The 27,950-nt window shown below is 46.9% G+C and overlaps 1 protein-coding gene across 1 annotated transcript; it reads right to left on the bottom strand.

Moving 5' to 3' along the window:
- Window positions 1-7,393: 7,393 nt before the first annotated feature.
- On the bottom strand, window positions 7,394-20,973 carry LOC126547047 (endochitinase-like). The gene is made up of 4 exons (XM_050194879.2): window positions 20,737-20,973; window positions 15,012-15,629; window positions 13,945-14,216; window positions 7,394-7,857 (listed from the first exon to the last, which is right to left on the bottom strand). The coding sequence occupies exons 1-4, from the start codon at window positions 20,902-20,904 to the stop codon at window positions 7,608-7,610; spliced, it is 1,308 nt and encodes a 435-aa protein (XP_050050836.1). The 5' UTR covers window positions 20,905-20,973; the 3' UTR covers window positions 7,394-7,607.
- Window positions 20,974-27,950: the final 6,977 nt, after the last annotated feature.

Below are 27,950 nucleotides of genomic sequence, written 5' to 3'. Positions count from 1 at the left end.
TGAAATAAAGGTGGCCGCTGTGCGAGACTTCCCGCAACCGCGCACGAAGACCGATATTCGGTCGTTCTTAGGTGTCGCCGGCTACTATCAGAGGTACATCCCCAGGTACTCTGATATCGCGGCTCCCCTAACGGATGCTCTAAGAAAGACAGAGTCGCAAACAGTCGTCTGGGATGAGACAAAGGAAAGAGCTTTTAGCGCCCTAAAGAGCGCCCTAACAAGCCAGCCTGTGCTACGATCGCCTGACTACACAAAAGGGTTCGTTGTTCAGTGTGATGCTAGTGAGCGAGGCATGGGCGTTGTACTGTGCCAACGGGAAAATGGAGAAGTAGAACACCCCGTCCTGTATGCTAGTCGTAAGCTGACGAGTCGTGAGCAGGCGTATAGCGCCACCGAGAAAGAGTGTGCGTGTATCGTGTGGGCCGTTCAGAAATTGTCATGTTACCTAGCCGGCTCGAGGTTTATCATTGAAACGGATCACTGCCCTCTCCAATGGCTGCAGACCATCTCTCCCAAAAATGGCCGCCTCCTGCGCTGGAGCCTCGCTTTGCAACAATATTCCTTTGAGGTGCGTTACAAAAAGGGGAGTCTCAACGGTAACGCCGATGGCTTAAGTCGAAGCCCCTAACGTGGGAATCAGCCTCAAAATTGCTTGTTACTGATGTTTTTCTTCCTGAGGCAGGATTTTTTTTAACTTATTGCCTTTGTGTAGTGTTTCAAAGTGATGATGTGCTTTTTAGTGCAATTTTTCCGATTTGTGGACGCGTTCTGAGTGCTGCTAAACTACTGTAAGGAACTAGGCAGCAGTATAAAAGGGGAAAGAGCCTGGCAGGGCTTAGTGAGGGTTGTGCCGTGCTTGCTGACTGAGCGGTTGACTTTCGGCGTAGTTCTAACGCTTGCCGGAAACGAGAACAAAAATGTCAACTCTCCCGAAGTCACTTTGCAGTGTCCTGTGTGCACCTGAACGTGAGAACGAGGCCTTCTCTGTGCGCTGCGCTCAAGAAACGCCAAAGGACGCCCGACTTCGGTTATGAGCATCATCGAGCGACATCCCTCCGGACAGCGGATGCAGTCCCCTGACCATCGGGATCTCCTTCCCCCGGCGGGGCGGTCTGTTACGTTTCGCCTACAACGCGCGGTAATGCCGGCGCGGATGCAACGGACGCCGGGGCTTCGTTCAAAGCGGCGGACATTTTGGCCCGTGCGACGCCGCCGCAACGCCTCCCCGCCAAGCGTGTCCAGGCGTGTTTCAGTGCCACGTGTCTTCGTGTGTGCGTGTGTGTGTGTGTGCCCTCGCTTGTCAAAGCGCGGCAGCCGGGGAGCGGAGTTCCCCAAATGAGGAGCCAGGAGGTCTCTCGGCTCAACCGTGCGCGCCGTCGTGTGGGCGGGTTGGCGATGCGTCACTGCACTCGGTTCGCCATGTCTCTCGGCTCGACCGTGCGCGCCGTCGTGGGCTCATGCTCCGCCGTCGCGTGGGCTCTTCCCGTGACCTTCCCTTTTGGACCGCGACGCCGAGAGTATAAGAGCAGCTGCCCCCGGACGCCAGGAGAGAGGCTCCGATTTGTACTGTTGAGTTACGTGCTCTCCCGTCTCTCCACTTCGGTCGACCTGACCGGCCGCTCTTTTGCTATGTTAGAATAAACAAGTTGTTCTGTTACCAGTCTTCTCTTGCTTTGCCGGGACCTTCGGATGCTTCCAGTGCCCCAGGCCGCCAGGCCAACGCTACACTTGGGGCTTGCGACCCATTGGCAATAACGGGCGTCAGCACCGAGACCCCAACAAAGTCAAGAATAAACGATGAACGCTGATACGATGTCAAAGTGTGATAGGCAGCGAAACTTGCACGTGCGGGTATTCCGTAGCAAAGTTTTATGTCATAATTTGGGAGTGTCGGTAGACAAGACTTCTTTATGCCTTTCTCTTTTAGGGCAGATTTCATAGCTATCCTTGTCATCGACAGGGATCCCATCCGAAGGGAGAGCGCGCTTCGTCATCGGTTGGCGTTTGACGACATCGTCTACCAACCCCTTAGACAGTACTGGGGCGCGATCGGAGATATTTTGTTCGATACGCGTTCTGTTCAGTTGCTGCAACGTCACAAAGTTGCAGTATGCAAAATTTGTGACAGCGGGGCGGAGAGAGCAGCCAATCAGGAAGCGGTGACCTCCCCGGAAGTTTACTTCCGTCGTTTGTCGTCTGCTTGCAGACAGTATACTACAAAACGAAATGTTTCTCGTCTTCCAAATGAATGAAATCGTTACCTAAAAAAACGTATTTTATCTTCTCAAGCCCAAACACGTTTTCAAATAGTAGTACGTGTCACTACTGCAATTTATAACTATTAGGTTCTTTGCGTCGTCCCTAGGTGGTGTCGCGCACAGCGAGAAGAAAAAAAGAAAAAGAAAACGACGGGAGGAGTGGCGCACTTTTCAAGGGGCAGCGACAACATTCCAGTGACTCGCTGGCACCAATGCTGTTGTCGATTTATCTGTACAACCAACGAATTATTTGTTTCGAGAAACAAAAACGACGCCGGAATTCACTTTCTGCCATTTCTTCAAACGCGTTTCGCACCGCCACCCGCTCTCCTCCTTCCTCTAGAAACGCCAGCGCAACAACAAAAGTTCCCAACGGAAGCGCCATTTTCTCGAATTAAACTATGGATTGGATTCAAACGTGCTATTCCGCAGCCGAAAGAAAGCCGAAAAGGCCGCCTGTTGGATCCAATCCAATCCACCAGACGCGCCATGCGAAGCCGTATGATCGCTCCAAACTTCTCAACTCCCGTCGCGTTCGGACGAAATGCTCGGTGGGCGGATGATTGACAGGAGCGTGTCGTCATTTTGACGTCACCAAAAACGGGGCGGCGCCCCGCGGCTGGCGACGTCGGCGCGGAGTAGGCCAATCGCGCGCGCTGGTAACCGAACGAACGCGCCGAACAACCATCTCCGATCGCACCCCTGACTGTCGAAGGAGCTGATATTGTGCATATGCGCGGCATTAGAACCGCACTTGCAACCGTATGCACCGCTATCACATACCATATCGATGAACATACGGGTGCTGGTCGCCTTCCCTTGAGGCGCCTTGAACTATGAGTATACAGCTTTCTTTTTCCTTCCCGTAATTAGTACCGACATAAAGGCATTTAGTCACTTTTTATTACGGTACGTGTTCGCGGTGGCGGCGGTGATGTTACATGCGGTGTTAGCAGGGCAAACCTGGCCGGCAATTGCTCCGACTGAGCGTCTCTTTATGCGCGAAATTGTCACCATGTGTCCATCAGTCTTGTGTCTCGCAGAAATGCGAGAAGAATGCGTGAAACTTCACTGCTATTCTTTTGGCGGTGGTGCGGTGAACGGGCGCGCGTGGTTGTGCCTGTCGGCGCTGTAGCAGATCTGCTACAGCACCGACAAGCAGCGTCGACGCCCGGAAATGGAAGCTGTCGAATAGGGATGTGTAGTGATCTGCCGTAAGAATATAGTCTCATCTACAGGTGCATGATGTGCGATCATGCTATCAGTTGACCGTGCTTCCTTCACTGCTTACCGTTTAATCGGAGCTTTGCTTCCTCCTAGCTCGCTCTCATACGACGCCGCAATTAAAATGCTACGCCACTTCGGTTGCACCTTTATCTTAGCGTAATAACTTTTTGGCTAAGAAATCGCGTACGAAAAGCGCAGCCTAGGGAATTCCACGCCGGGAGAGCAGTCTAATCTGATAGCAGTGTTCCCTTTTCAAGGCGGTGAAGGGGCAGTTTTGCCACTTGGGGCACAGATGGCGACACTCAGTTTCTCCGCGCCAGCCGCTAGATTTGGGCGCGTTTCTTTCGCTGCTGTGTCTTCAAGTGCAGTCGCCGTCTCCTCCCCGTCTGCCGTCTGCTTCAGCTGCCGCTACAGGGGCTTGCGCTGCACGGCGTTGTTGCCTCAAAACATGGCTCGTATACTAACGAGGGGGGATTGGCCCCACTGGATACATTGAAGCATATATACACCCAAAAACATACCAAAAGGGTTAAAGGCGAACATTTAGAACGAATCATATGGGAATGAACTGCTAACACAGATTTTCAGAGTACCTATACATCAACTAAATAAATAAAAAATTAATTTATACTGATAAACCAAAGAAAGAATAATAATAATAAAATAAAATGTCCCATAAATCTTTCTCGTCTGCTTCAGCTCGCGCTGCAGACGCTCGCGTGTTGATGCTCGCTTGCCACGATGATTCTTTATAGATGTGCTCGCTCGACAACCACTAAATAAATTTGAACGCATTTACAACCCACGCTGGTTACATTTTCATGCACGAAGTCTATTCACACGACGCTTTCCCTGCCTCCGCCCAACAGCGTTTTCACGCTATTAGTATAGGAAAAATACCACAGGGCATATCTAGGCTTTTGCTAAATTTTGCGCATGCATATCATGCCGCAGGAATTGTGGATTGTAGAAAAATGTTATGGATAGTTAACCTCGCAGAGAACACAAGTTAAAAGAGTAAAGAAAGCGGACTACAAAAGCAGTATTACGGGAAACTAAACGCCAATCTACATTTCGTCACACAGCTAAGTGTTTAGGAACGTTGGGGCAGCTCTAGGAACATTCGTGCTCCACTCACTGAACAGCTTTTAGACCGTATGTGGGAGTAAGAAAAAAAAATCATTTCCTTTGCCGTAACCGCACTGTTATCAGAAAACGAAACTGTTTAATACTTTGTTAATTCACCATCAAACGTGATTAACAGCCTAAAACTGTTACATGCGCGATGAGGTGTCACCTTTGAGTTCAACAAAACACAGGAAAACCAACGTGTCCGAGCTGAAGACTCAAACCCGATACAGCGTGATGCGACAACTTCGTAGCGTGACAATCGCTTGAGACAAGCGGGTATCAAATGAAGGCAATAGATTTAGGTTGCAGCACTTATCAAACAACCGAGCAGCGCAGAGCTCGCGTTTCCAATCGGAGCGAATCGCAGCGGCGTTTTTGTTTTGTCCGCTTGTCGCCTGCTATGCAGCCCTGTTGGGCCGCGTAAGAGCCCCTTCCCAAGCTGGATATTTAATATCCAATTTCGACGGTACATGGCGCGCTGTATTTGCGCTAGCAGTCTGCAGAAGCGGAGGAGAAGAAGAGCACTTGAAGAAGGCCTGTTGCGGAGAGGGTTGAGCAGCGGAGACAAGGGGTACGGCGACGTGCTGCGCGCTCTAGTTCGCGGCGTCGAACGGAGCGAACGCGTTCGCGAGTGCCAGAGTCTGCTCTCCTTTATATATTACCCTGTGGTCGTACAGTTCTCTGCGCCACCTCCCACGCCCATTCTTCCCTCGACAAGCATCATACGTCGCCTTGGCCCTCGTGACATCGCTGCGTGCTCGTCTCGCCGTGTGCGTCCGCCAGATTTGGTGTTTGCATTTCGGCCTAGCTTCTGAACGGCGCAACGCTACAGCACTTGCGTGAGATTAACGTTATAACTTCTGCGGTGCATAAACACATACATTGCATGAGGTTGCGCGTTTGGGTAAATTGAAATTAAACTTAACTGTAATTATCGAATTTAGTTTGATATTTACATAACTGCTCCACGAAAGCTTCGTTTCTCGTAGATTACAATATGGGCGCGGAAAGTGCATAATTTTTTTTTTTTCTGGCGGCAGTTCAATAATCGAAGTCGACGATTAGGGTGAAATAACCAAACCATTTCCATTTTTCGCCAGTCTCCTTGGTTCGGACGTGGTACGGAGGCCGCCATGCCACCGTTATCGCTAGGAGCGGCCACGTAACACCCCGCTTGATAAAAAAAAAAAGCGCAATAGAAAATTAAATTGAATTGTTACAAAATGCGGGCCGTGGTTTAATTTAGTTCGTGTTTCCTTGGCTGAGTTCCCGTCAACAACGACATTTCCCTTCAGGTATGTCTCCACTTGAGTACTTGTTTAACCTTGACGAAGAACTACGTTTCTTCAAGTGGTAAATAAGAACATCGAAAGAAATCTTCATTGCGCTACTATTTCACGTTCTTTGTGTTTCGCAAGCTGGTACCTCTGGCACAGACCCTTCTCGAGCTAAGTAATGCAGGCACCTCACGGCTAAAACGGGCTCAATATGCTAAATCCATGAATGTTCGTCGGTGTAACCAAAGATCTTATGCTACCATATTTTGATTAAATGTAATTAACTGTCATACTTTCCTGAATACACACGCCCGATAGGCTCCGGACAAAGCGACACATAGGCCGCCGAACCTATATCGAACAATAAAGAGGACCATATCAAGAAAGCTCGAACCTGTCCTCAATTCACTTCTCCACTAGCTTCAACATAGCGATGGACAAAGCTGTGGCCTTGCTCGGCCGCCTATAATGGATGATCAAAATGTGGTTGAGAAGTTGATATGGGAAGAAACCATATAATGACTTTCTCTCGACCATTGAAGTCGGCGCTCTTGGAACACGGCGATTCTGGCGCTTTGTAGTAAAATAATAATAAGCGCGCTGAATAACAGCGAATGGACAGAGATCGTATTTGTCGAAGTGATGGAGCCCATAATGGTGTATTAATCATGTAACTTCAAAGCACTAGCTGTAGCAACAGGCTCCTCCTTGGCTTCATATGACGTAAGGCCACGCAAAGAAGTGGTCGTAGCCGAAATAGCCACACAGAGTGGCGCGCACTGACTCGAAGCGGTGTTCAATGTATAAATCTAGAGGTGCAGCGAGGCTCCTGGGATCGTGCAGACGCGCAGGGTCGTTACAAAGTTCGCAAACATTAATCGCAACGCAACCTTTAAGTCACTCTACGAAGGCTTCTTAGTTTCACTGCGAAACTCGTACGGATACGCAAGGTTTCGATAGCTGTACGACAGGGTCACACCGGCGTACGTTTTATATTATTTCTTTTGTTTACTTTCCTGCATCACACTTTTCACACTTCGGCACTGCATATTTTTGCAAATTGTTTACTCGGTGTTTATCAAGCACGAAGTGACAGGTGTCGTACACGATTAGCGCGCCTTTCTAGATTCCTTTACGCATATACCGGATGCCGACAGGAAAAGTATGTTCAGCTCCTCGACACTGATGCATTAGGAAAATAATCAATATCGGCTATTCTGAGCCATGACACAACAAAGACGACTTTCTGCTTCGCGCTGCAGGACGAGTGTGACAAATTTAGCGGTGATCTGCGCTCTGAATCAATACGATGCGATATGCGGAACGACATACTGCAAGACTCCAGATCAATCTATAGAGCGCAGCAGTTTCTTGGGAGCAGCAATAGCTTGGTGCGCTCAACTGGTTTTACGTTTTGATCTCATTGGGGAGACATGCAACCACCTTTAGGTATGCAGGAATTGATCGGTTACTGACGGCACAGGCAAGCAAACCCTTCAGTATGAGCGCCAGATTTGACAGCAAACACAGAAATGGACACTTTAATGGATCAGAATCACAGAACGGTTGCGACTGCAAGAAAAAAAAAGAAAAAAAAAGCAGTTGCCCGCGTTTTACACAAAGCTGCGCGATTCTCACTTTTCTCTCATTTTTTTTTGTTGTTGTTGCTGCTTTTCGCAGCCACAGGTGCAGCAACACGTTGGACGAGGGTACATCACGAGTGGTCAACGGTGCTGTTCTCAGCTTGCGGTGTGACAGTAAGCAGCGGCTGCTCGGACAGCTTTCCCGGTGTCATGAGGCTGGCGTACACAGCCGCCACGAGTGGGTGAACGGGGCCGCACGCGCCTTTGAAGTCGTCGATGCTGATGTCCCACAGCATGATTCCAGCCACCGATTCGTTGCGAATCACTTCCATCTTCTCAGCGATGCTTCGTGCGTCGTCGAAGTTGATCCACTCATGCTTTCTGTCGGGATGAAATGTACTCCGCTCGTAAAAAGAGCAAGGTCATTTGCGACGACCAAATAAAATGAAAGCTGCGTAGTTTTTATGGAGCACGTGAATACTATTTTAACCATACGCAAAAACATAAAAGTGCCATTGAAGTGTCTGTTTTCAGCCTAATAGTGCGCTCACACGCATGAGCCTCGAAAGTGCACCGATTTTAACTCAGCAGTAGCGCATTGCAACTACCGCATAAGGGCCCTCTAACACTGTGTTCATGATGCTTTAACTAGTGCGATAAACATAGCGGGTGAGAAAAACGGTGAGTGTGCAGACCATCTCCAGTGGCAGTCACCATAGGGATCCTTTATACAGGGTGTCCCAGCTAACTATTGCCAGAGTTTAAAATATGCAAATGCCACGTAACTGGACAGAACAAATGTAATGTTATTTGCCGTCACTTGGAGATGCTCAAACTACTTTTTCATTCCGCCTAATTAGATTATTAGTGGTAATTAATCAATCAACTCCTCAAATGTTATAATTAGATAAAAATGTCAACGAGAAAATTGTAGAGCGACATGGGAAACTCCCGATACAGCTTTTTGTTGCTCAATATGTGCTACATAAAAGTGTTTTTCTGAGCGTGAAAGAAGCCCGCGAATACACGCAAAGTGCCTCAAGCGGCCAGTCGCGTGGCAATGACGTGTTTTTGCTCTTTGTGCCATCGGCCACTTTGGGTACCGTCGCTTGATCACGCCGGATTTTCTGCCTCATGGAACATGTAATGCAGTCGCATTTAAACCACTTTGTAGGAAAGCTGGGTGGCCCACGCTTGTGCCAGTGAAAGACAACTTCTGAGGCCTTCATAGGGAACCTTGTCCATGTTTCAGGCAGAAGGGATGTACTGCCTTGCACGGCAGGTGGATGAAATCATGTTGAAAACCTCTACACTCGTCATGTCATACTTATGTGGGTTGATCCGCGCCCCTCTTCTCTTCAGATGCTTTCTTAAGCTGTTGTGACGACTGAATTGCATGCGACAACATGAGCTACGTTGAAAGTGTGCTGTGTTTCGCGCTTAGCACATAATCAGTAATCTTTGGCCACACTACACCACCGGCAAAGCGCGCACCTTTCTATAACGGAATCACCACGTGGCGCTGATTATTAATGCCTGTATATCTGATATGCTACTTGCGAAGGGCTCGCGCTCCGCCTCTCATATGTGGCGGTCTTTTCTGGTAAACGCTTACATTCTGAGCGAGTTGTGCTCATCGGCTGCACTGCCTGCTGTAGCGAATCAACGAGGCCGCGGAGGGAGGACGTCGAGGATTTACCCTCCGCACCTGCTCCTGACCTATTCTAATCTGATCCCACGCGCTCTGACCACATTTAGCAAACTTCGTAACGAGCGTAGCCAGCGTTCCGTAACTCCCGCTCTTGGCGCTTTGACGCTCTTCGTCCTCGCTTTACTCGTCTTTATCTACTCCAAATGCGCTGCGTGGCCAGCTGTTTTCGCTCGACACAGAATTGACACTGCGTCAACAATTACAAATGCTGCATATTCTTTAAAGAATAAAATGATTGATTGATTATTTCCTTGCCGGTTTTTGTTGTTTGCGCCTGCGTCATGAGTTTGTTGCTTATGCATTCCATGCATACCTGCCGCAATGACTCAGTGGCTAATGCCCACAACCTCGTTGAGCAGGAACGAGGTTGCGGGCTCGATTCCCGGTCACGTCGGCCGCAGTTAGATTAGGCCGAAATGCAAAAACGCTCGTGTACTTAGATTTAGGCGCACATTAAAAATTAACCTCTTGTGGTCAAACTTAATCCGAGGCCCTCCACGTACTGTGGCGTCCCTCATGCAGTCTTGCTCTGGGACGTTGAACCCAATGAATCAATGAAATTTTGCGCTACAGAACGAAAAAAAAGTTTCTGTAGTGCTCGTCTTTTCTAAAATATGTTTTTCTATCCTGTTTGCGCTGGAAGCCATGAATGTCTACTCAACAGGTGAATTTCTTTTACAACAGGACACAGCGCGCTGTGTCCTGTTGTTCTTCACTCTGTCCCCGTCTATGTGCCCTGTCAAACCACTTTAAGATGCTTTACGAACTAGCCCCCAAACCACAATTAATAATACAGCGCTGGAGTGAAACTCTCAGGCGCAGTCGGCGGTGAAATGGGGAGCATCGAGATAGACTAAGTGGTGAGGCCACTTAATCAACTTGGCACTCGTATTTCTTCCAAGACATTTTTGTCCTATAGCTCAGTCACGGTACAGTTAATCTGATTGTTGTGCTGTACGAGGATACTCCGGCTCAATGGCTGCATCAAATCAAATTTATTTCAATATACAACTGAAGTTCAGGATCGTGGACAAAAAGCCAGTAAGGCTTGACGTGGTCCATCGACCACCTTGGGCAGGTGTTTAATATCCGCGGTAACAGTTATAGAACACTTATAGATATTATAGAACTTACATAACACTTATAGAACGGTTATAGAACAGTTATAGAACACGTTCTATAACCGCGTAGATGATGTCAAAGTCCGTTCAGTGCCGCCGCGTCGCGTTGGCTACATTGGCGCGCCATATACTATACTGACGAGTGTCTCACCATTTTCGACGAAACGTCACCATGGCGAGCCTGCGCACACGCACGCATAAAGTCGGACTATGACAAAGCCTGAACGTCGTACTGCCCGAGTTTTTACGTGCAGAAAAACATTTGAGTTGCACTGTACGGTACTTGTATGTGAGCTTAGATCATCCAAACTTAGTTTCACGCCATTTGCTACCCGAGGCTTCTTACGCCCAGTGAGAAAGAATGCCTTTATATCCGCAGGTTTTCTGACTGCACGCCGATTAGCTAAGGAGGCGAGCCTAGTGACGATTTGCAGCAATCTCTGAAACAGTTAGTAATGCAGAGATTGCGACTGAAGTTTGTGCACCTAAATGGATGTGGCCGCGCTAGCTTCTTGAAAGCGCTAAGTTCTGTTGGGAATCCCAGTGCAAAGCGGTGTTTTTTAAGTCAGAGATGGTGACATGACTACATGTTCCTGACAGAAAACTACGCGCGACGTCAGAATCGGCCTTCCTGTCGCTAAGAGGCTCATTACGATTTAGGAGCTCTGAACCGTAATGTCGCGCAATCGAGACAACCGCCTTGTTTGTTAAGCTAAACGAAAATTTGCCACCTAGATTTTCTCGGTGCCCGGACAAGTGTGTGCCATCATTGTTGTTCACCAACACTCATGTCTCATCTTATCTTAACGTTTCGCATAGACACCCTGTGGCTGTTTATAAATGCAAATACTCCCTGGATATTTCCCCTTGCCCCGTCTATAGTTTGGGCTGCGAACGGAAAAACCCGCTACTATTATGTGATAAGTCGTCTCCGTGGCTCACATATAGCATTGGCAGAAATAATTTATATTGTCTAATTTTTGCCTTTAGCATTTAGTCCTCAAGCCCTAGCTTATAAAGAAGGAATAAAATACTCCACTTTGATAGGTGAAAAACAAATTTTCGTCATCCTTAGTTTAGTACATATCATAAGAAGCCAACAAACACATACACGAAGGACAACATAGGGGAAATTACTTGTGCTTAATAAATGAAATAAAAGGACGATAAATTAATGGAAATTAAGGTGGATGAAAAAACAACTTGCCGCAGGTGGGAACCGAACCCACAACCTTCGCGTTTCGCGTGCGATGCTCTACCAATTGAGCTACCGCGGCGTCGTTTCCCCCATCCACTTTCTTGGGTATTTATATGTCCTGGTAGAACCCTGGGAGTGTTAGCCAGCGCCACCACTCACAGACCTTGGCGGCGGACGTGGATGGTAACAAAGTGATGTAAACAAGGCGGATGTGGAACGTCGTTATTGCTGTAGGCGTCACGAGAACGTGATCTTTTTTGGGTGAAGGAAACTGGTCAATAAACCCCCACATGCTACCTGAAGGCATCAATGTTGACGGATTCGAGACCCTCGTTATGTAAACGAGAAGAAAGGGGGTTAACCGAGGGGACCGAGGGGCAACATTGATGCCTTCAGGTAGCATGTGTGGGTTTATTGACTAGTTGCCTTCACCCAAAAACATCACGTTCTCGTGACGCCTACAGTAAAAACGACGTTCCACATCCGCCTTGTCCACATCACTTTGTTACCATCTTAAAAATTGAAAAAAATTCCGAGATATTCATCACCGAATTTCGGCGCTCAAACCAGCCAATATTGATATCAAACACGCCCCGCTGCTACACCAGACAAAAGCGCCCCGTGAAGAAGTGACGAAGGCAAAAATTGACGTATCAGTATCTGCCGCGACTGGCCGCAACGTTCAGTGTCAAACTTCGTCCCATATTTAGTCAAGGCGCGTTTCCGTTTGGTATGATAGCGGCGCCGCCTTTTTCTGCGCTCCAGATGCTCTTAGTTTCAGTATTGCCTGGGATGAGAGTTAAAATTGGATGATCAATTCCTCAACTTATGTGCGATTTTCAAGATAAAAAAATGAAGGTACATTAAATGTCACTGCCGCCACATTTGCAGCTTAAATAACTGCCCCTAAAGTGCTAATGAAAAAATGCAATCAGCAATTATTTGTTAATTAGTCTCCTGGAACTCACGTTATTAGCGGCAAAGTAGTTTCGCCTCGCCTAGTAACTTACCTGCAAGAACGCCACTTTTGCTATGCTCATAGCCTTTATTCGAGGTGGGGGAATATCGCATTTTTCGAATACAAATCGAATATGAATAGTAACTGTCTAATACCCAATCGAATATCAAATAGTGAAACGAAGACGCGTACATCTTCAGCGGGAATATTTATTTTGGTATATTTAGGCACCAGGCCTGTACTGACTAGTGTAAAAAAGAGAGCTAACTATTGGGAACAATTAGTATCAGTTTTAAACACAAGATAACTAATTGCCATTAAGAAATTGGACCAATAGCCTCTCAACAACATTAGAAAATTGCAGCAAGCAAAATTCCTCAGAATGAATGGCTGCTGTGACCAGCTTTCCAAGATTGCTAAATAAATGATTGCGGAAAAAAATATCGGAAGTTGTGGAAAAGGAAAAGAAAAAAAGAACTGCTGAATGACTCGTATGCAGCAAACATATATAAAATGGTTAGTTGAAAGGGAAAAAACCCTGATGTAATATTGTTGCATAACTAGACTGCCAAAGACATTAAATTACAGACTACACACAAAACTCACCAGTAGTCATGCAGGTTTCCGCAGCGAAACCAAAAACAAAGCTCGCATTAATAATTTTGTTTCTGCATTGCCTCGAAAGCTTTTGTCGCTTCACTTCGGATAATTTGCGACACTTTGTTCAGCAGACGGAGAACAGTAGTAGAGCTTTAATGCTAAGTTGCTGTGAAATATTTGGTTCCCTTTTGGTGTTCGAAAATACCGAATATTTCATTTTTTAATACAAACAGTTAGTGTGTAATATTCGATTCCTATTCAAAAGTTCGATTATTGGTCCACCCCGACTTTTTTAAAACATCTGCATAGTCCACAGAAAGAAAGGAAGAAAGACACCCTGTACATCTGAGAATCTGCATCCTATCGAGTGCGTACAGCAAATTCGGAAGCCGTTGCTCCACCACTACGGTGTTTGTTTGTACAGGCGATTATCACCTAACTTGCTTCTAGCCTCCTTTCGATGCTTCCCATCCACGATGTCTTAAAGAGGACAAGCCATATGGGCAGCTCTCGCGCAAGCCTATCTGAATGTCAATTGTCTCCCCGCTAGGTCGCACTTCACTCGATATCTGTAATTTATTATTGTGATATACTTCATTTAGTAAAAATCTTGATCTTATCGAGAACTTCCTCTCTAGAAATAATACACAAAATTTGTACTTGCGCTGTCGCACGCACCAGTTATTTCAAGTAATGCCAACTATAAAGGGAAGTTTTGTTCATTGGCAATTCGAATATATCGACTGCGTGATTAGAAATAGATGATCGTCCATGCACCTGCCTAATACAAAACCATTCTGTAGTTCTTTCGATAGCTTATTATGTTCGCAGAGTTCGCAGCGCGGTGGATTCTGCAGCGCCACCTGCGGCAAGCACTGACCTGTGAAGAAAGTTGGAATGGGTGCTGGAGTCGAACATCAGTTCCCAGCCTCCCTGCTGGATGCTCTCGCACACTGTGTAGTATGGCAGCGCGACAGGGGACGTGTTGTTGATGGAGTCAAGTGCGTCAAGGAACTTGTACACGGTAACCTCCATGCTGAAGGTGGGCACCAACTTGGAGGCCGGCACGCCGCTTTCGCGCAGAAGCTCGATCGCGCTGCCGATGTTCAGCGCGCTTTCTGCGGCACTCCGCACTGACGGTTCCTTGTTGACCTGGGTCGCAAATGTCCCGAGGGCTCTAATGGGCTGTCACCAAGGGATTACAACTCATGGCCCTTCGATTTCGGTGCACATTTCTCGTATCCGCGAAGGTATTGGGCTATGTTCCTGACCCAGGCAATTTCCTAGGCACTCGGACGATGCTATTTATACTCATCATAACACGTAACGCCAAGAGAGTGAGAGGTTTGGTAGTACGAGAAATTCATTAGGCCATCTCATTCGAGGGACGGATGTGCGAAACGAAATCGATGCGTGAGCAGTTTATTTGTTTTGTGAAGCAACAGTTGAGATGCCGTTTATTCTGAACGACCGCTTCGCCGACAAGGGAGACGACGTCGAACGGTGATCGCCAGTATGCACAGATGAGGAATCTGAAGTGCATACGCAGAGCTAAGTATAATAAAGCGCGTGAAAAGTGAGATATTTGGGCCCACACCACGATAGTAGCGCACTTAGGAGACTACAAACTATGTATACAAGCGCGAGAAAAATAGCTCAGAAACTAAGTGAGCATAACGACAACCTCACGGAAAAATTACCTGAAAACTTGCGAGAAGCAATAAGCTTAACTCGCAACAGGGGCCGGTTCAAAGTGCCATCAGTAGCAGCCATGTTTTACGCTTAAATCAGAGGTTTCATGTGGCATCTGCCTTGCTTAGCTTTGACAGTCGCTTCACGAGACATCATTCATTATCCGCTAACCAAGTGCGTCTGGTAACCCTACACGCGGCCCTTCCACCCAAAAAGGCACGAACAGGCCAGTTTCTGCAACAGTCGAAGACTCACCGTGACGACGACGAGGTCCACAAAATGTGCCAGCTTCACCCCAGCGCCATGGGTGTGAAATAGCTGTGCCTGCGGTGGAACGACCAAGCCCAAGTTGATGTGGTGGACGCGAAACAAGGTGCCAAGTTTTTTAACCATCTTGACCATGGCGTTGCGCATGTTGGCAGGAGCTGGAAACACACCGGCAAGCAACGCGCCGTCCAGCTTGTTGCCGAGCACCCATCGCACCATGTTTCGCGAGAATCGGGCCATGGTGTCACCGTTGCCAGCCACGTCGGCCATCAGATTGGTTACGTCGCCGAACGCACCTACGCTGACCAGCAGGTGCGCGCCCTTACGCTCGAGCAACAGGTCGACGGCACGCCAGAAGAAAGGCCGCGTTGCCACGTGGTACACGTCGTAGTTGATGAGGTCGTTGAACCAGTCCTTGAGGCCTGGCATGGAGAACACCACGTGGGTGCAGTGTTCGGTAGGTATGTGCTCTGCCCGGTACGCCCACGGCTCTGGTCGCGAGAAGCTCTCCGCGCTAAGCTGGCACAGCACTAAAGGTCCCTGCAAGCCCTGTTGTCGCAGCCGGCCTTGGTCCTCGAGCTTCGGAAGGTCGGACAAGTATCGAACCTGCACTCGGCCAAGATGAAACGGCGCGGTCACTGCAGAAACACTCTCGACTTACGAGTCGGGCAACTTTGAAGACAGCGAGACCATCAGCTCTCGTGTAACATCGCAAAACTAGACTGAAGAAGCAAACAAGGAGAAGCACTGACTTCCAACTGCCCGTGGTATATTACTGAACCCGAGACATGTACGAATATACCTTAAGACACACAAATACTAAAGCAAGAAACTAATCTAAATGACAGGCCAGAAAATACCACTGCTAACTCTCCAAGTACGCGATAGCATACTTATGCTGTCTCGACAGCTGTGCGCCCGTGCGTCCCTGCATACTCTCATTTATCGACGTGACGTTTCTGTACTTTGTATGTATTAAAAACTTGTTATTTCGTGCACATTGTGATGCTGTCCCGTACGCTCAACACACCTTGAGTTTTCGGTTAGATACCTCCAAAAAGAGTGAAGTATGTATGCTATAACGCTATAAAAAATGCATGGTTGATGGTACGGGATCGAGCCTCTGTCTTCCAGCACAGCAGCCCTATGCTCTAACCAGTAGGCCACGATAACACGTATGCTGCTCATGTGCTAAAGCCCATCTTTGAAACTTTTGGTACATGCGTCCCGTGCCAGTTTTTGGTATTTTCCCCTCGTGACATTTAGCCCTTTGAGACGCAGTATTAGATTGCACTGCCGTTGAGATTGGCGCATAATTTCTGTTAAGATGCCTCCGAAGTGGATGAAGTCCGCTTACAATGTTACCGCATGAAGAACAGCAACGCTATCACTCTGGACCAGCACGCAAGCACGTATGCCTGCGCTTTCCAAAGACATATCTTTGCCATTGTGATGGACGGTTTGCTTACCCATATACGTACACGATTGTTTGAGGCATTTGTGCAGCTTCTATTATTATGCGCGTGCAGTAATCATACTGTCTCTTCTATACGGTTAAACGGTGCTGTGTAATCGTTGCGTCGCAACAGCTTGCCGGTCCTCGCGAAGGCATTTGTTTAGGCACCTGCGCGGTATAATGCACGTAGCAGTCCCAGCAACAAAAGGGATCTGTACATGATCACGCGGTCAACGCGTTGAGTCTTATTCTTAACCCTGCAAAGGCGCTGCTCTATTCATAGTCAAAAGTGTCTTTGTAGGGTTAATCACAATCATGGAGGCTGCACAAATGCCTTAAAAGATCACCTATGTGTAAGCCTTACTATCTGGCAAAAAGCAATTGTGGCTTTAGAGGGCGTGAGCATGCAGTGCGTGGCAATAGCGCGAGTGTTTTCTTTTGCGAGGGTATTTTGCTTTGCTATTTTGATTAATGCGTTCGCATTTATCAAATAACTCGACGCGTTTTTAGCAGCCTATTCTGCCTAATTTTGCGCTATTTGCAAAATAAATGCACCAGCACCAAGCCCCCGCAGTAGTACAACGATTGCAGGTTAAAGTGTTCTCCCGCATTATAGCAGCATGTATTAGATTGAAGTGGTCACCCCAAACAGAGTTTCTGCTCGACGTGAATATATTATATTAACATATTATAGTAGTATATCATAGTAATATATTATATTAATATATTATAGCGCTAGTTAATGAGATTCTGAAGCGCCTTTTCTTGATACCGGAGCAACACGCTGGAGTGAGTAATATGCCTTTGCAAAGAGTGGATTCCCGAAATTCTTTTTTCAAATCCATGAAACGCACCGGGATGCCAAGATTGCGATGCTTATATACTTTCTCCCTCCTCCCTCAACTCATCGGTTCCACTCACCTGTTTTCTCACCGCAGGCGATGATTATAATCTTTCGAGACTGGACTCTAACAAACGCACTCAAAAGTGACAAAGGAGTGGCAATCCCATTGACAGAAACCGTTATAGATCACCTAACCATCGTTTACGTGTTACTAATACATTTGGAAATATGCGTGCGCGAGCTCACGCTCGCGTGTTATGAAAAACGGTCGCCCGATTGCTGGCGCCTATGGAAAGGTGCCACCTGACGTTAGCTGGTAGCCGGCTGGCGTTTCGAAAAACGGCGAGGAAAAAAACACTGCAATAACCCACCGCGCGCGCTGTAACTCCACCGCTTATATTACATATGGCTGGAAGAAAGCGGGGGCCCGTAGAAAGCTTCACAACAGAGCAAATGATCTATTATATAAGATTGTTGGTTAGGTGCCCTGCGGCGTGCAGCGAAATAATCCTTGGGTGAGATGTTCACGAAGCATTGACTACAAATAACCAATATTTTTATGCGAAGCATACTAGCCGCACAACCACGCTCTTCCTTGCTGCGCCGCGCGCGGCCGCGTAGCTACCATATGACGTCATAACAGCTGCAAAAGCGGAGGCTCAACTCGTGCGCTCGCTTGCGGCCGCGTAGCAACATAGCCGGGTCTCAGCTCGTGCGCTCGCCTGCGGTCGCACAGATGGTACTGCGGCCTAACTCCCGCTTCTCCCGCTTCTCCCGCTAGGGCACTGACGTCACAACAGCTGCAAGCCGGGCTCAACTCTTGCGCTCGCCTGCGGTCGCAGAGCCGGTGCTGCGGCCTAACTCCCGTTCCTCCCGCTAGGGCACTGGCGTGTTAACAGCTGTATAAAGGAGCGGCGCGCTCTCGTCCAGGCCAGTTATATAGCGCGATGGCGGGAAAGGAAAGGGCCGCTCGTCAGACCGCAAAGCGCAAGTTACAAAGAGCCACGGAAACGGCCGAAGAACGAGAAGTTCGGCTTGCCAAGCGACGTGCACAGTACGCGGCTAAACAGCAGCGTTCCTCCACAGAGTCCGAGGTAAAGGATGAAGTTGCGAGTGTATCTGGGAGTACTTCTACTCTAGTATGCTTCGCATCCTGGGCTTAACCTTAGCTAAGCCACAGCCATTTTTTATTGCGTTCAGAAAGTGCCTGAGTGCCCCTTTAAAAACGGTGAAATACCTATACATGGATTTGTATAGCAAACGGATTTGCTGATGCGCTAGTGAGTAAGGATACTCTCTGTTGGGCGTAGTGTTGTCATATTGGCTATTGTTTTGTCGCGGAGCCTTATTGTTTGTGTAATGGTGTCTCGATATGCAAGTATAATGTTTATTATTGTCTAATACAATTAGGAAGACCAAACTAAGAACGATCTTCGCTGGTAACTTATTGGTAAACACATTTACGATACTGTTTATGTGGAGCTCTGGGCTGCATTAACAAAGGTTATCATTCGAAAGGGCAGGCTGTCATTGCCCGGCCGCTTTGACTAATACGAGGGCGAATCAGAAAGTCTTTGCCCCTATTTTGTAGTAGCCAAAATAAGGTACATACCGGTAATTACAAATATAACGTACTATTCTACATACATTACACTATTTTTCCACATAGTCCCCACACCGGTTCAGACATTTGTCCCACCGCAGCACTAAATCTGAGATGCCCCTGTGATAGAATTTGTCCGACTGACTGTGGAACCACCGCCAGACTGCTATCTTGGCTTCACGGCCTTTTTTGCGAACTCACAACACCACCACTACACGCTTCTCAAAGCAAGACACCTTTCCCCATAAGTGGGCTGCATTTCGCTGTGGATTTAGATGGGCGTTCGTCCCTTGCTCCATAGAAAACGAACCACACTTCGTTGCTCGCACGCCGTGGACGTGTGACGCACAATCGCCATCTTCAACTTACAGCAGCGCCGTGCCACGGAGCAACCGGCAGATAAGGCCGGGCCGATCCGAGAAAGGTCCACTGGTACGAATGGATATGTTGACTTCGCATTTACAGCCGTAACTAGGCTAAAAAAATCGGGGCAAACTCTTTCATAGTCACGCTCATACTATGTCCGACATAACAATGTGCTGTCATTTTTCTCCTGCAGAAAAATTTATCGTCACTTTTTTAGTAAGTTAATAGAAAATGAATAGCAACATTAATAGAAAAACCCAACTGCGGGACCTAGCAAAGATATTTAAGGGTTCAAATCTTGACCTCGGAAACGTAGCATGTAAATGGTGAAACATCTTAACCCAGTGACGGATATTCCTAAGTTAGTTTCACTCAAGTGTTCTGGCTATAGTCAGCGATACTCGGGCAATATCACGAGATAACAGATTTCTACAGTGACTTGAAGGCACTTGTGAATGCAGAGCCCGTCTTCAACAAGCTTTCAACAGGCCAATCGAACAGCAAAGCGGTAGATCACAAAAATATAACACGATGAAAAATTTAAAACAATTAAATAAATAAAATCGGTTAGTTTCGGCCGAAGGGTGAAGCTATGCAAGTAACAGCAATACTTAGCGTTGCACTGAACCTCCTGAGACAGTGTTCTAAAGGATACTCGGCGGCGACATGTCGGCGCGACAAAGCACGCGAGGCCGCTGCTGTTACGTAGCAAAAACAGTGCTCTCGTTGCTATTACACTGTAAAATAATGTACACCCTTGAAAGTGAATAAGCGTGTAAAGCTGCCTGCTCACAGCTTAACAACCTTTCCTTTTTTGGTGTAAGGGTCTGAGTTATAGACCGATTTACACCGTTATTCAGTTTTAAGGGCGTACGTTATCTTACAGTGTGATAGTTGCCAGGGCGCTGGCGTAATTAGGACCGCCAGCACCAGCGTCGCAGGCGTCGCACCTGAATGGTGCACATAGATGATACAGATGGAAAACCGTCAGGCGTTTGTATCTGGAAGTGCACTGTTCGTTCCGTGCGCACCGGGGTGTGCGCTACGGTGTGGTCTGCTGACAGGTGAAAAGCAGGAGCGCTAATGTTAGTGCGCACAACGGTCATGCCGGCAAAGCTGCCCTGGCTCAGCTGCAGAACCGATCCAGCGTAGCCTGAAGGTGCGACCACTAGGCCTCGTTGATTTTGCAGGCAAGCGCACTGCCCGTCTCTCGCGTCTCCAGAGACCGTCCCTCCACGCGTGAGGGGGACGTGGGCCGTCGATACCCTAATAGCACGGCGGTGGCGCCGACGGCACGAACGCGCCTCGACTGCCAATATAAGTTATATCGCAATAATAAAGAAGGACTCCTGTTCGTATAAACAAAGCTTAGCTAGAGTTAGTTCCCTTAGAAGAGTGATAAAGATATCTAGCAGCGGGGAAACGGACATTCATGAGCGCTCACCTTGCGGAAGTAGGGCACCAGTGCTCCTGGTAGAACGACGAAGAACACCACCACTAGAAGCATGCAGGAGCTGACCGTGTACACGTAGGAGGTCTTAATAAACGGGTCCTCAGTATCGCCAGCTCTGAGGTCGCGCCTGCTGAGAAGGTTTTGCTCCGAGAACCGCATCCTGAGGCGTTCGAGCGGTCGTCACGTCTTGTGCGGTCAGCTAGGGCGATGGCTGGTGCCTTCGTCCTCTTCACGTGCCGCCGTGCGAGAATCGGGTGCCGAGCGCGCTATGTTCTTCCTCTTCCTTACTCTAGCTCGGATCATCATTTCATTGTTTTTGCGACTGTTATCACGCTTTCCGTCGCCGCTTTGGGTTCTTGTAATTCTGAGCACTGAATTACTAGTTTCACATTCTTTTCATTTAATTGAACTGCGTTTTATAAAGTGCGTTATTTTTTTCACTTCACCGCGCCTAACGCCCGAATATTGGCTTGGACAACGTGGTGGGTCTGCGCCATTCCACGAATGGCACCAGCAGCAACAATTTCTAAATGTCGCAATGCCTTAGTGAAATGCAGGGGGACGCAAGACTGGCTGAGGGCTTTTTAGTTCTTGCTCTGTAGCATCACATATGAGAAAGTCATGTGATATACATATATAATAATTTTTCCACAGACACATAACCTATAAACATAGTACGTCCTACGTAGGGCGCCTCCAGCGCTTTCGAGAACACAGGCACAAGTGTCGGGTTCTTCATCCGTGGCACGTGAAGCAGACCACATTATTGAGTCGAAATTACACATTACCCATGTCGGTATCAGAGTATTTTTCTACCGTTTTAAAACATTTACAGGTGCATCCTTCGAGTTCATTCTTGAAGTTTAGGCATGGTTGAGGCCGCTGCCCACAAAATTAACCAATTGCACGTTTCCGATACCGGGACACAGTATTGAGACACGGTATTTAGAGCCAATGAAACTGAGTGCAAGCAACCGTATCAGTTGCCACTTCTGGGTATGACCTCGCCAAACTTGACATGTTGTGTATATTTGTTCATTTTGTGTTATTATAGTACTGATACAAAATTTAAAACTTTAGATGTGTGTGTCGTTGATTCCTGAGTATGAGACCACGATTACATTGTATCCCTGAGCTGCGTATTAGTGGCCAAAGTTGCCTACAACTTATTTTAATAGAGGCTTAAGGACCACGTGGGGGGACAGACATCAAACAGCAGCATCTCGCGACTTCGAGATCAGCATGACGTGTTCTGCAGCTCCTTTCTTTTCCTTGGGTTGCCAAGCCGCAAAATATGGAAATTAAATTGTAAATAATCAAGCAGGCTCGTTTCTAGCAGATATTACAACGGTGATTTGTAAAATGCATTACCGTGAGCCATTGCTCAGTGGTTAGTTGGATCAGTTCTTAACGCCCGTAACCGCATTTTCACTGATGGTCTTCGCCCCAGCGTATGTCCGAAGTATATTACGGGCGCATCCGCTGCATATGCTGAAGCAGAGCATTTCGGACATTGTACGCGGTTTTTCGATGGTAGGTGCAATGTCGAAGACACTCGCTGACATTCCACAAGGGCGTATGAAGTCACCCATGGGTATGCTTACGCGGTAAGGCTGTTTCTTTACCAGGTTGCTCGGCTGCTTGTAATGCGTATAGTCTATACGGGAGAAAACGGGGAAGCTCACATAAAACGCCCAATAATATATATATATATATGTATATATATATATATATATATATATATATATATATATATATATATATATATATATATATCTGTGCATCCCACGACACAATAAATGTGCTGAGACTTTGCATGCGTCAAGGCATACCGATGACAGACACGGCTATTAATCGCAAACATGAACACAAGTGCTGATTCGCCCTTGCGACGCGTATCGACCATACGATTCCTTTCCTTCAATTTAGAATAAGACTTTCTTCTTACTGCATCCTGTGCAGTACGTTAGAAAAGCCAATTCCGAAAAAAGAATTCCGCCAGAAACTATTTCAGGACGACTGTCCACGGGGGGAACGGGGGGGTAATGCGATTACCACCCCAGCATTGTAGCGACACACCCTATTGCTGAAGACACGCGTATTTATAATCTGTAGCGGGCATTCTGGTACTTATCTGCCTCGCCCATATCCGGCATAGACTATCTCGGCTATCAGCCTACTTTGTTATGACACTCGCTTGCCGAAATCGGCCATGAGCACAATGGCATGACGACGAATTTAGCCGATGGAATGACGAAGGTGCCATGACGATGGCAATATGACGACAGTGAGACTAGAATTCTGAAATGATGACAATGATATGATGACGACAGCGTTACGAAGATTGCATGAGGACAATGGGAGGAGGATGAGTGTATGAGTACGATGGGGTGATGACGACTGTATTACGAGTACACTATGACGACGCTGGCGTCACGATTATGGTATGACGCAATGGCATGACGAAACAGAAAGGACGATGGTGAAACGATCACGACGGCATGATGAGGACGACTGTCTGACGGCAATCACATGAGAGCGGCAGCGTAATCACGATTGAATCATGACATCATGATTATAATAAAGTGACGTCGATGGAACGACCAATGCGGTATTAGGACGACGGCATGACCATGATCGGATGATGAAGTTAGAATGGCGACGATGAAACGACCATGACGGCGTCACGATGAAGGAAAGACAATTAATCAAAAGTACACATTCGGCAGACGTCTTCCTGGTTTGGGACAATTGAATTAAAGAGAAAAGAAATACAATATTCGTTTAAATTTTAAAACTCGAATGCATTACTGCTACTGCATGACGACGATGACATGAAAACGGTATGATGACAATGGGATGAGGCCGAATGTGTGGCGTTGATGGCGTGATGATGGTTGTAAGATGACGACTTTGTGACGAAGAGGGCAATACGACAACGCCGTATCGATGAAGGATTAAGGAGAATCGGATTACGAAGCTCGAGTGAGGACGATTGAGCGACGATGGTATCACAACGAATGCGTCACGACTGTATGACGAAGGTGGCCTGACGACCACTGCATGATCAGAGTCGGATGACAAAGCTGGAATGATGACGATTGAAAGACCATGGCGGCATCACGATGATGGCATGGCAACGAATGCATCCCGACGGCCGTATGACAACGACAGTATGACAACGGTGGGAGGACAAAGGCATAGCGACGAACGTATGACGACGATGGCGTGAGAACGACTGTATGACGATGACTGTGTGGCAAATATGGCATGACGACGATGCTGTGATGACAGTGGCATGGCGAGAATCCAATGACGAAGCTCGAGTGACGACGATGGAACGACCAGGACGGCATCGCAACGATGGTATGACAGCAAATGCATGAAAACGTATTGTATGAAAAGCATGAGGACGGACAGTGGCCCAAGCTATAGTAGACAACTTGGGCGAATAGGTCTGGGGCCAACAAGATCGATCGATCGATCGGTCGACAGACAGACACAGACAGACGAAGAGGCTAGCCTTCATAAAGTACGGAGACTCTACCAGTGAATGTACTCGTACTCAAGCTTTCTAGCAGAGGAATCACGATTACTTTGTCTAGCAAGATTCTCTTAAAAAGAGACTTCCAGATATTGATTCAGTCCTCCAACTTAACGCGCGTTCACCTACTCACAAAGAAGATCAAAAAACCGTCTTGTTCTGCGCATTGAAGATCCAATGTGAACATCGCAAGCATAATGTTTGGTGCAGCTTATTTCTTCCTTAGTGGCATGTCGCAATTTAGGTAAAGAAAGTCGAACGTAGTTTGCTGTCTTGGAGTTCTGCAAACTCACAAGAGATTGTAGAATTCCTACACTGTGACACAATACAGAATATATTAAAGAATCATATCGAACGCCACGTGGTAATGCAGAGCAGTTCTTGAGCGTTTTCGACAGTTATTTTTAAATATATTTTGGTGAATTCCGTTTTTGTGAACACCCATCCAGAACACCACTAATGACTTGAACCAACCTAAGGTTGCTAAAAAAGAAACGCTTCAAAAAGAATTTTCGCTCGCACAATGTCCATCATCAGTGACAGAATTTAAAACTGCGAAACAAACTTGATAGCGAGATTGGACGGGCAGTGACCACAGGTGTTTGATTCTGTTTTTTTTTTTTTTCATTCTGTCTTTTCGATACCGCAAAAAAACGCTTGGATGCCACTTGGGACGTGTTGCACGGTGTTTTGTATCGAGATTAGAAGCCTCTTAAAGCCATAAATAAATTACTGATAAACAACTCCGAGAACTTCACCGGCTGACTTTATAGATGTGTGCTTTGTTAATGCTGCTGTAGCCAATTGTACATACGTGCACAATTTACAGAACAGAGAAACTTGGCTCTTGCAGCGAACGGATGAGGCAGAAATTTTAAAGCGACACTTTGTTTCCGGAATGGGTCGGGTTTGGAATGGGTCGGAATGGGGCGGTGGTTGGACTGGAGGGAATGTAGAGATGAAATAGGTGGAAGATGATAAAGGAATGTATAGGGCGCGGCGCAGGAAATATAGGTGGCATCAGCGATCACGTGATCCAAGGCCGATGCACACATGCGCTTGACTGCGACAGAAGGGACACGCTTCAGAGGCATGTGTTACACCGGTACCCTCCAGAATGGCGCGTTGTGCAACAGTACAAAGGTGGCTACAAATGGAGTGGCCGGCTGGTCGATCTGTGAACAGTGACGCAGCAGGGGAGCTGCTTCGGCTAGGCAAAAGACCAAAATCTCGATCGCAGCGAGAGGCAACCAAGAGAGTCCAACGACAAGAAGGTTCGCTTAATTCGACTATGTCTTTTTTAAAGAAAACTGATAAGCTTGAGTAAGACTCGGACCTTAGATACCTAGAATGCGAAGATAAAGCCGGTAACATACATTCCAGAATAGGTTAGTCCCGCGGTGAATCGTTGGTTTCTTTCGCCAAGGGATTCAAATACATTTCCTGATAAAATGAAGAAGCCCAAACAGTGATAGGAATTTCGTAGGCTACCGGCCATTCACCCTTCTTCAAATCTTATACAAGGGAGTCGAAAAAATTATTTGCTGCCTCCTTGCACACTCTCGTCCTCACGCAAAAGTAGCTATCAGACTTGCCATTGGGTTTGCGCAAGAAAATAAAAAAAAGGAACAGGCATAAGCGGTCTTACGAATTTTGAAAGAAAATATAGTTTTCTAACACTCGGTTTGAATACGGTGCAAATTTTTGTGTGTGAATATGCAATTTGCCTAATTGTACTCTGTCAATTTCCCTTTCTCTTCTTACTGCGTTCGATATTTCTGATAGAACCATTTGTACATAAGTGCTGCTAAGATAAACGAATCTCTCTTTTTTCATAAATATTTCTGTCTTTGTTGCATGCAATCAAAAGTAACGAAGATGACCAGTTTCATTTAATGGTCTCCAAATAAAATAACCGTCTACTGCTTGTCTGGTGAAAACAGAGCGCTCGCTTTCTGACGAGCCAGATATTACCGCATACAGTGCGCGAGTAATTAATGGTATGAAAGAATCTTGCACTACCATAGAATTTCAGATTCAGATGCATATTTTACGACCCAGATCGCGCAGAACTAATCTGTAGATTGACATAGACTCTGCTGTACCTTGGCTGAGCGCTTAAATAGTGAGTGTCCAAGACTAAACAAAGTAGTTGCGTATAAATTTCCTTACCAGTTCCCACTAATTGCCTCGTTATCCACCTGCCCTGCTTTTGTTAGGTACCCCCTTCTTCCCTTCGCGTACAAGGTAGCCGACCAGAACTAACTCTGGCTAACGTTCTTGCTTTTCTATACATACTTTCTCTCTTTCTTTGTGTTAGGTCATACTTCTTCCTTTCTTGATGCTTTCTGTTCATCTAAGATGGATAAACCCTACCTAATTACTGGTAAGCTTACCGTACCTTTCCTTTCTTTTATTACACATTAAGGTATGTCTCTTCGCAGAAGGGCTGAAAACTGAGCGGGTTGGTAGATTAAGAGAATACTTTGGAAGAGCGCGAAAAGACTAGACACGAATAGACAGCGTGAGCGCCTCTCTCTCTTTCTCTCTGTTCCTCCTTCATCGTTTTCTTCATTTGTTCGAAGAGACGCTGAAAATGAATAATAAATAATTTTAAAGCCGTGAAGTGTTCTTTCGACGACCTTACATTGCTTAGTTTGGCAGAAAAATTTTGGTAATTGCTGACTGAAATCTAAACATAGCGCCGAAACCACCACACACGTACGACGCTGTCACGTCACGGATTTCAAAGTATCTTGTATTTCAGTGGCTTAGCACCAGAATCAGCACTCGAAGCTTGCTAGGTTGAGTGTTTGGTTGCTCTTAAATACAATGTAGTCCGCCCTTACTGATAAGCGGTCAACCACACCAGAGCCCACTCTGCCGAAATTCATGACGTCATGGCACGCTGGTGCGGGGGAACTTAGGGTGGCGTGTGATTTTGCATTTCGCTTTCGTGGCTTTTCTGGCTTGTCACGTCTCCTGTTAAGTAAGTGTGGCCGTTTTGCTATTGCAGCAGCCTGACTTTAGTTCTGCAGTTTAACGTATTACATTTCATTTCAGTTCTCCATGATTTATTTTATTTTTACCGTTGGGCTTCAGATGTTAACATGCAATTTAGCCATTGCTCGTAGCGCTTAGTTTTCAGGAGCGCTGTAACTGAATTGCTGCTATCGTTTTTCATTACTTACCTGAACCCGAATATTGCCACACACACAAAATTCTTACGCTGGAAATGTGCTTAAGAGCGTATGCCAGTTAAACTGTAATGTTGGACATATCATTATCGAAGGCGGCCGGTCAATGGAAAACAGCAGTTAAGAGCGAAAAAAATTGTGAATTTGGCCCTTGTTTCTTGGTCAGTCTACCGTAATCAGTTAGAACCGTATATTTGAAGGCTAACAGAAAAACTGCGTTACCACATCACGTTACGATTGCCACTGGCCTTGGCGCAAGAGGACGAAGCCGAGGTCCGGATGTGCTCTCTCAACTTAAGCCGAAATTTCTTTTTTCGTCTACCCGATTAGTGATGACGTGTATAATTTTGTGTCGCAAGGGACAGTAATGACCAAAAAATGCCAGTGTCTACCCGATTATGGGCCAGTGTTAGAAGCTGAATGTCTGGCACTCTTACTAGTGGTTACAAAACTGCGCCAATGGC

This window comes from Dermacentor andersoni, chromosome 1 (assembly GCF_023375885.2).
Source record: "Dermacentor andersoni chromosome 1, qqDerAnde1_hic_scaffold, whole genome shotgun sequence".
In the NCBI taxonomy this organism is placed as follows: Eukaryota; Metazoa; Arthropoda; class Arachnida; order Ixodida; family Ixodidae; genus Dermacentor; species Dermacentor andersoni.
Note: the sequence above shows the minus strand (reverse complement) of the source record. Positions and strands in the feature narration are given on the sequence as shown.

Coding starts and splice junctions, on each gene's coding strand:
- LOC126547047 (XM_050194879.2), bottom strand. CDS start 20,904: ATGCGGTTCTCGGAGCAAAACCTTCTCAGCAGGCGCGACCTCAGAGCT. Junction 15,630..20,736: donor TGGTGCCCTACTTCCGCAAG/GTGAGCGCTCAT, acceptor GGCCGAGTGCAG/GTTCGATACTTGTCCGACCT. Junction 14,217..15,011: donor TGGACCTCGTCGTCGTCACG/GTGAGTCTTCGA, acceptor TTTGCGACCCAG/GTCAACAAGGAACCGTCAGT.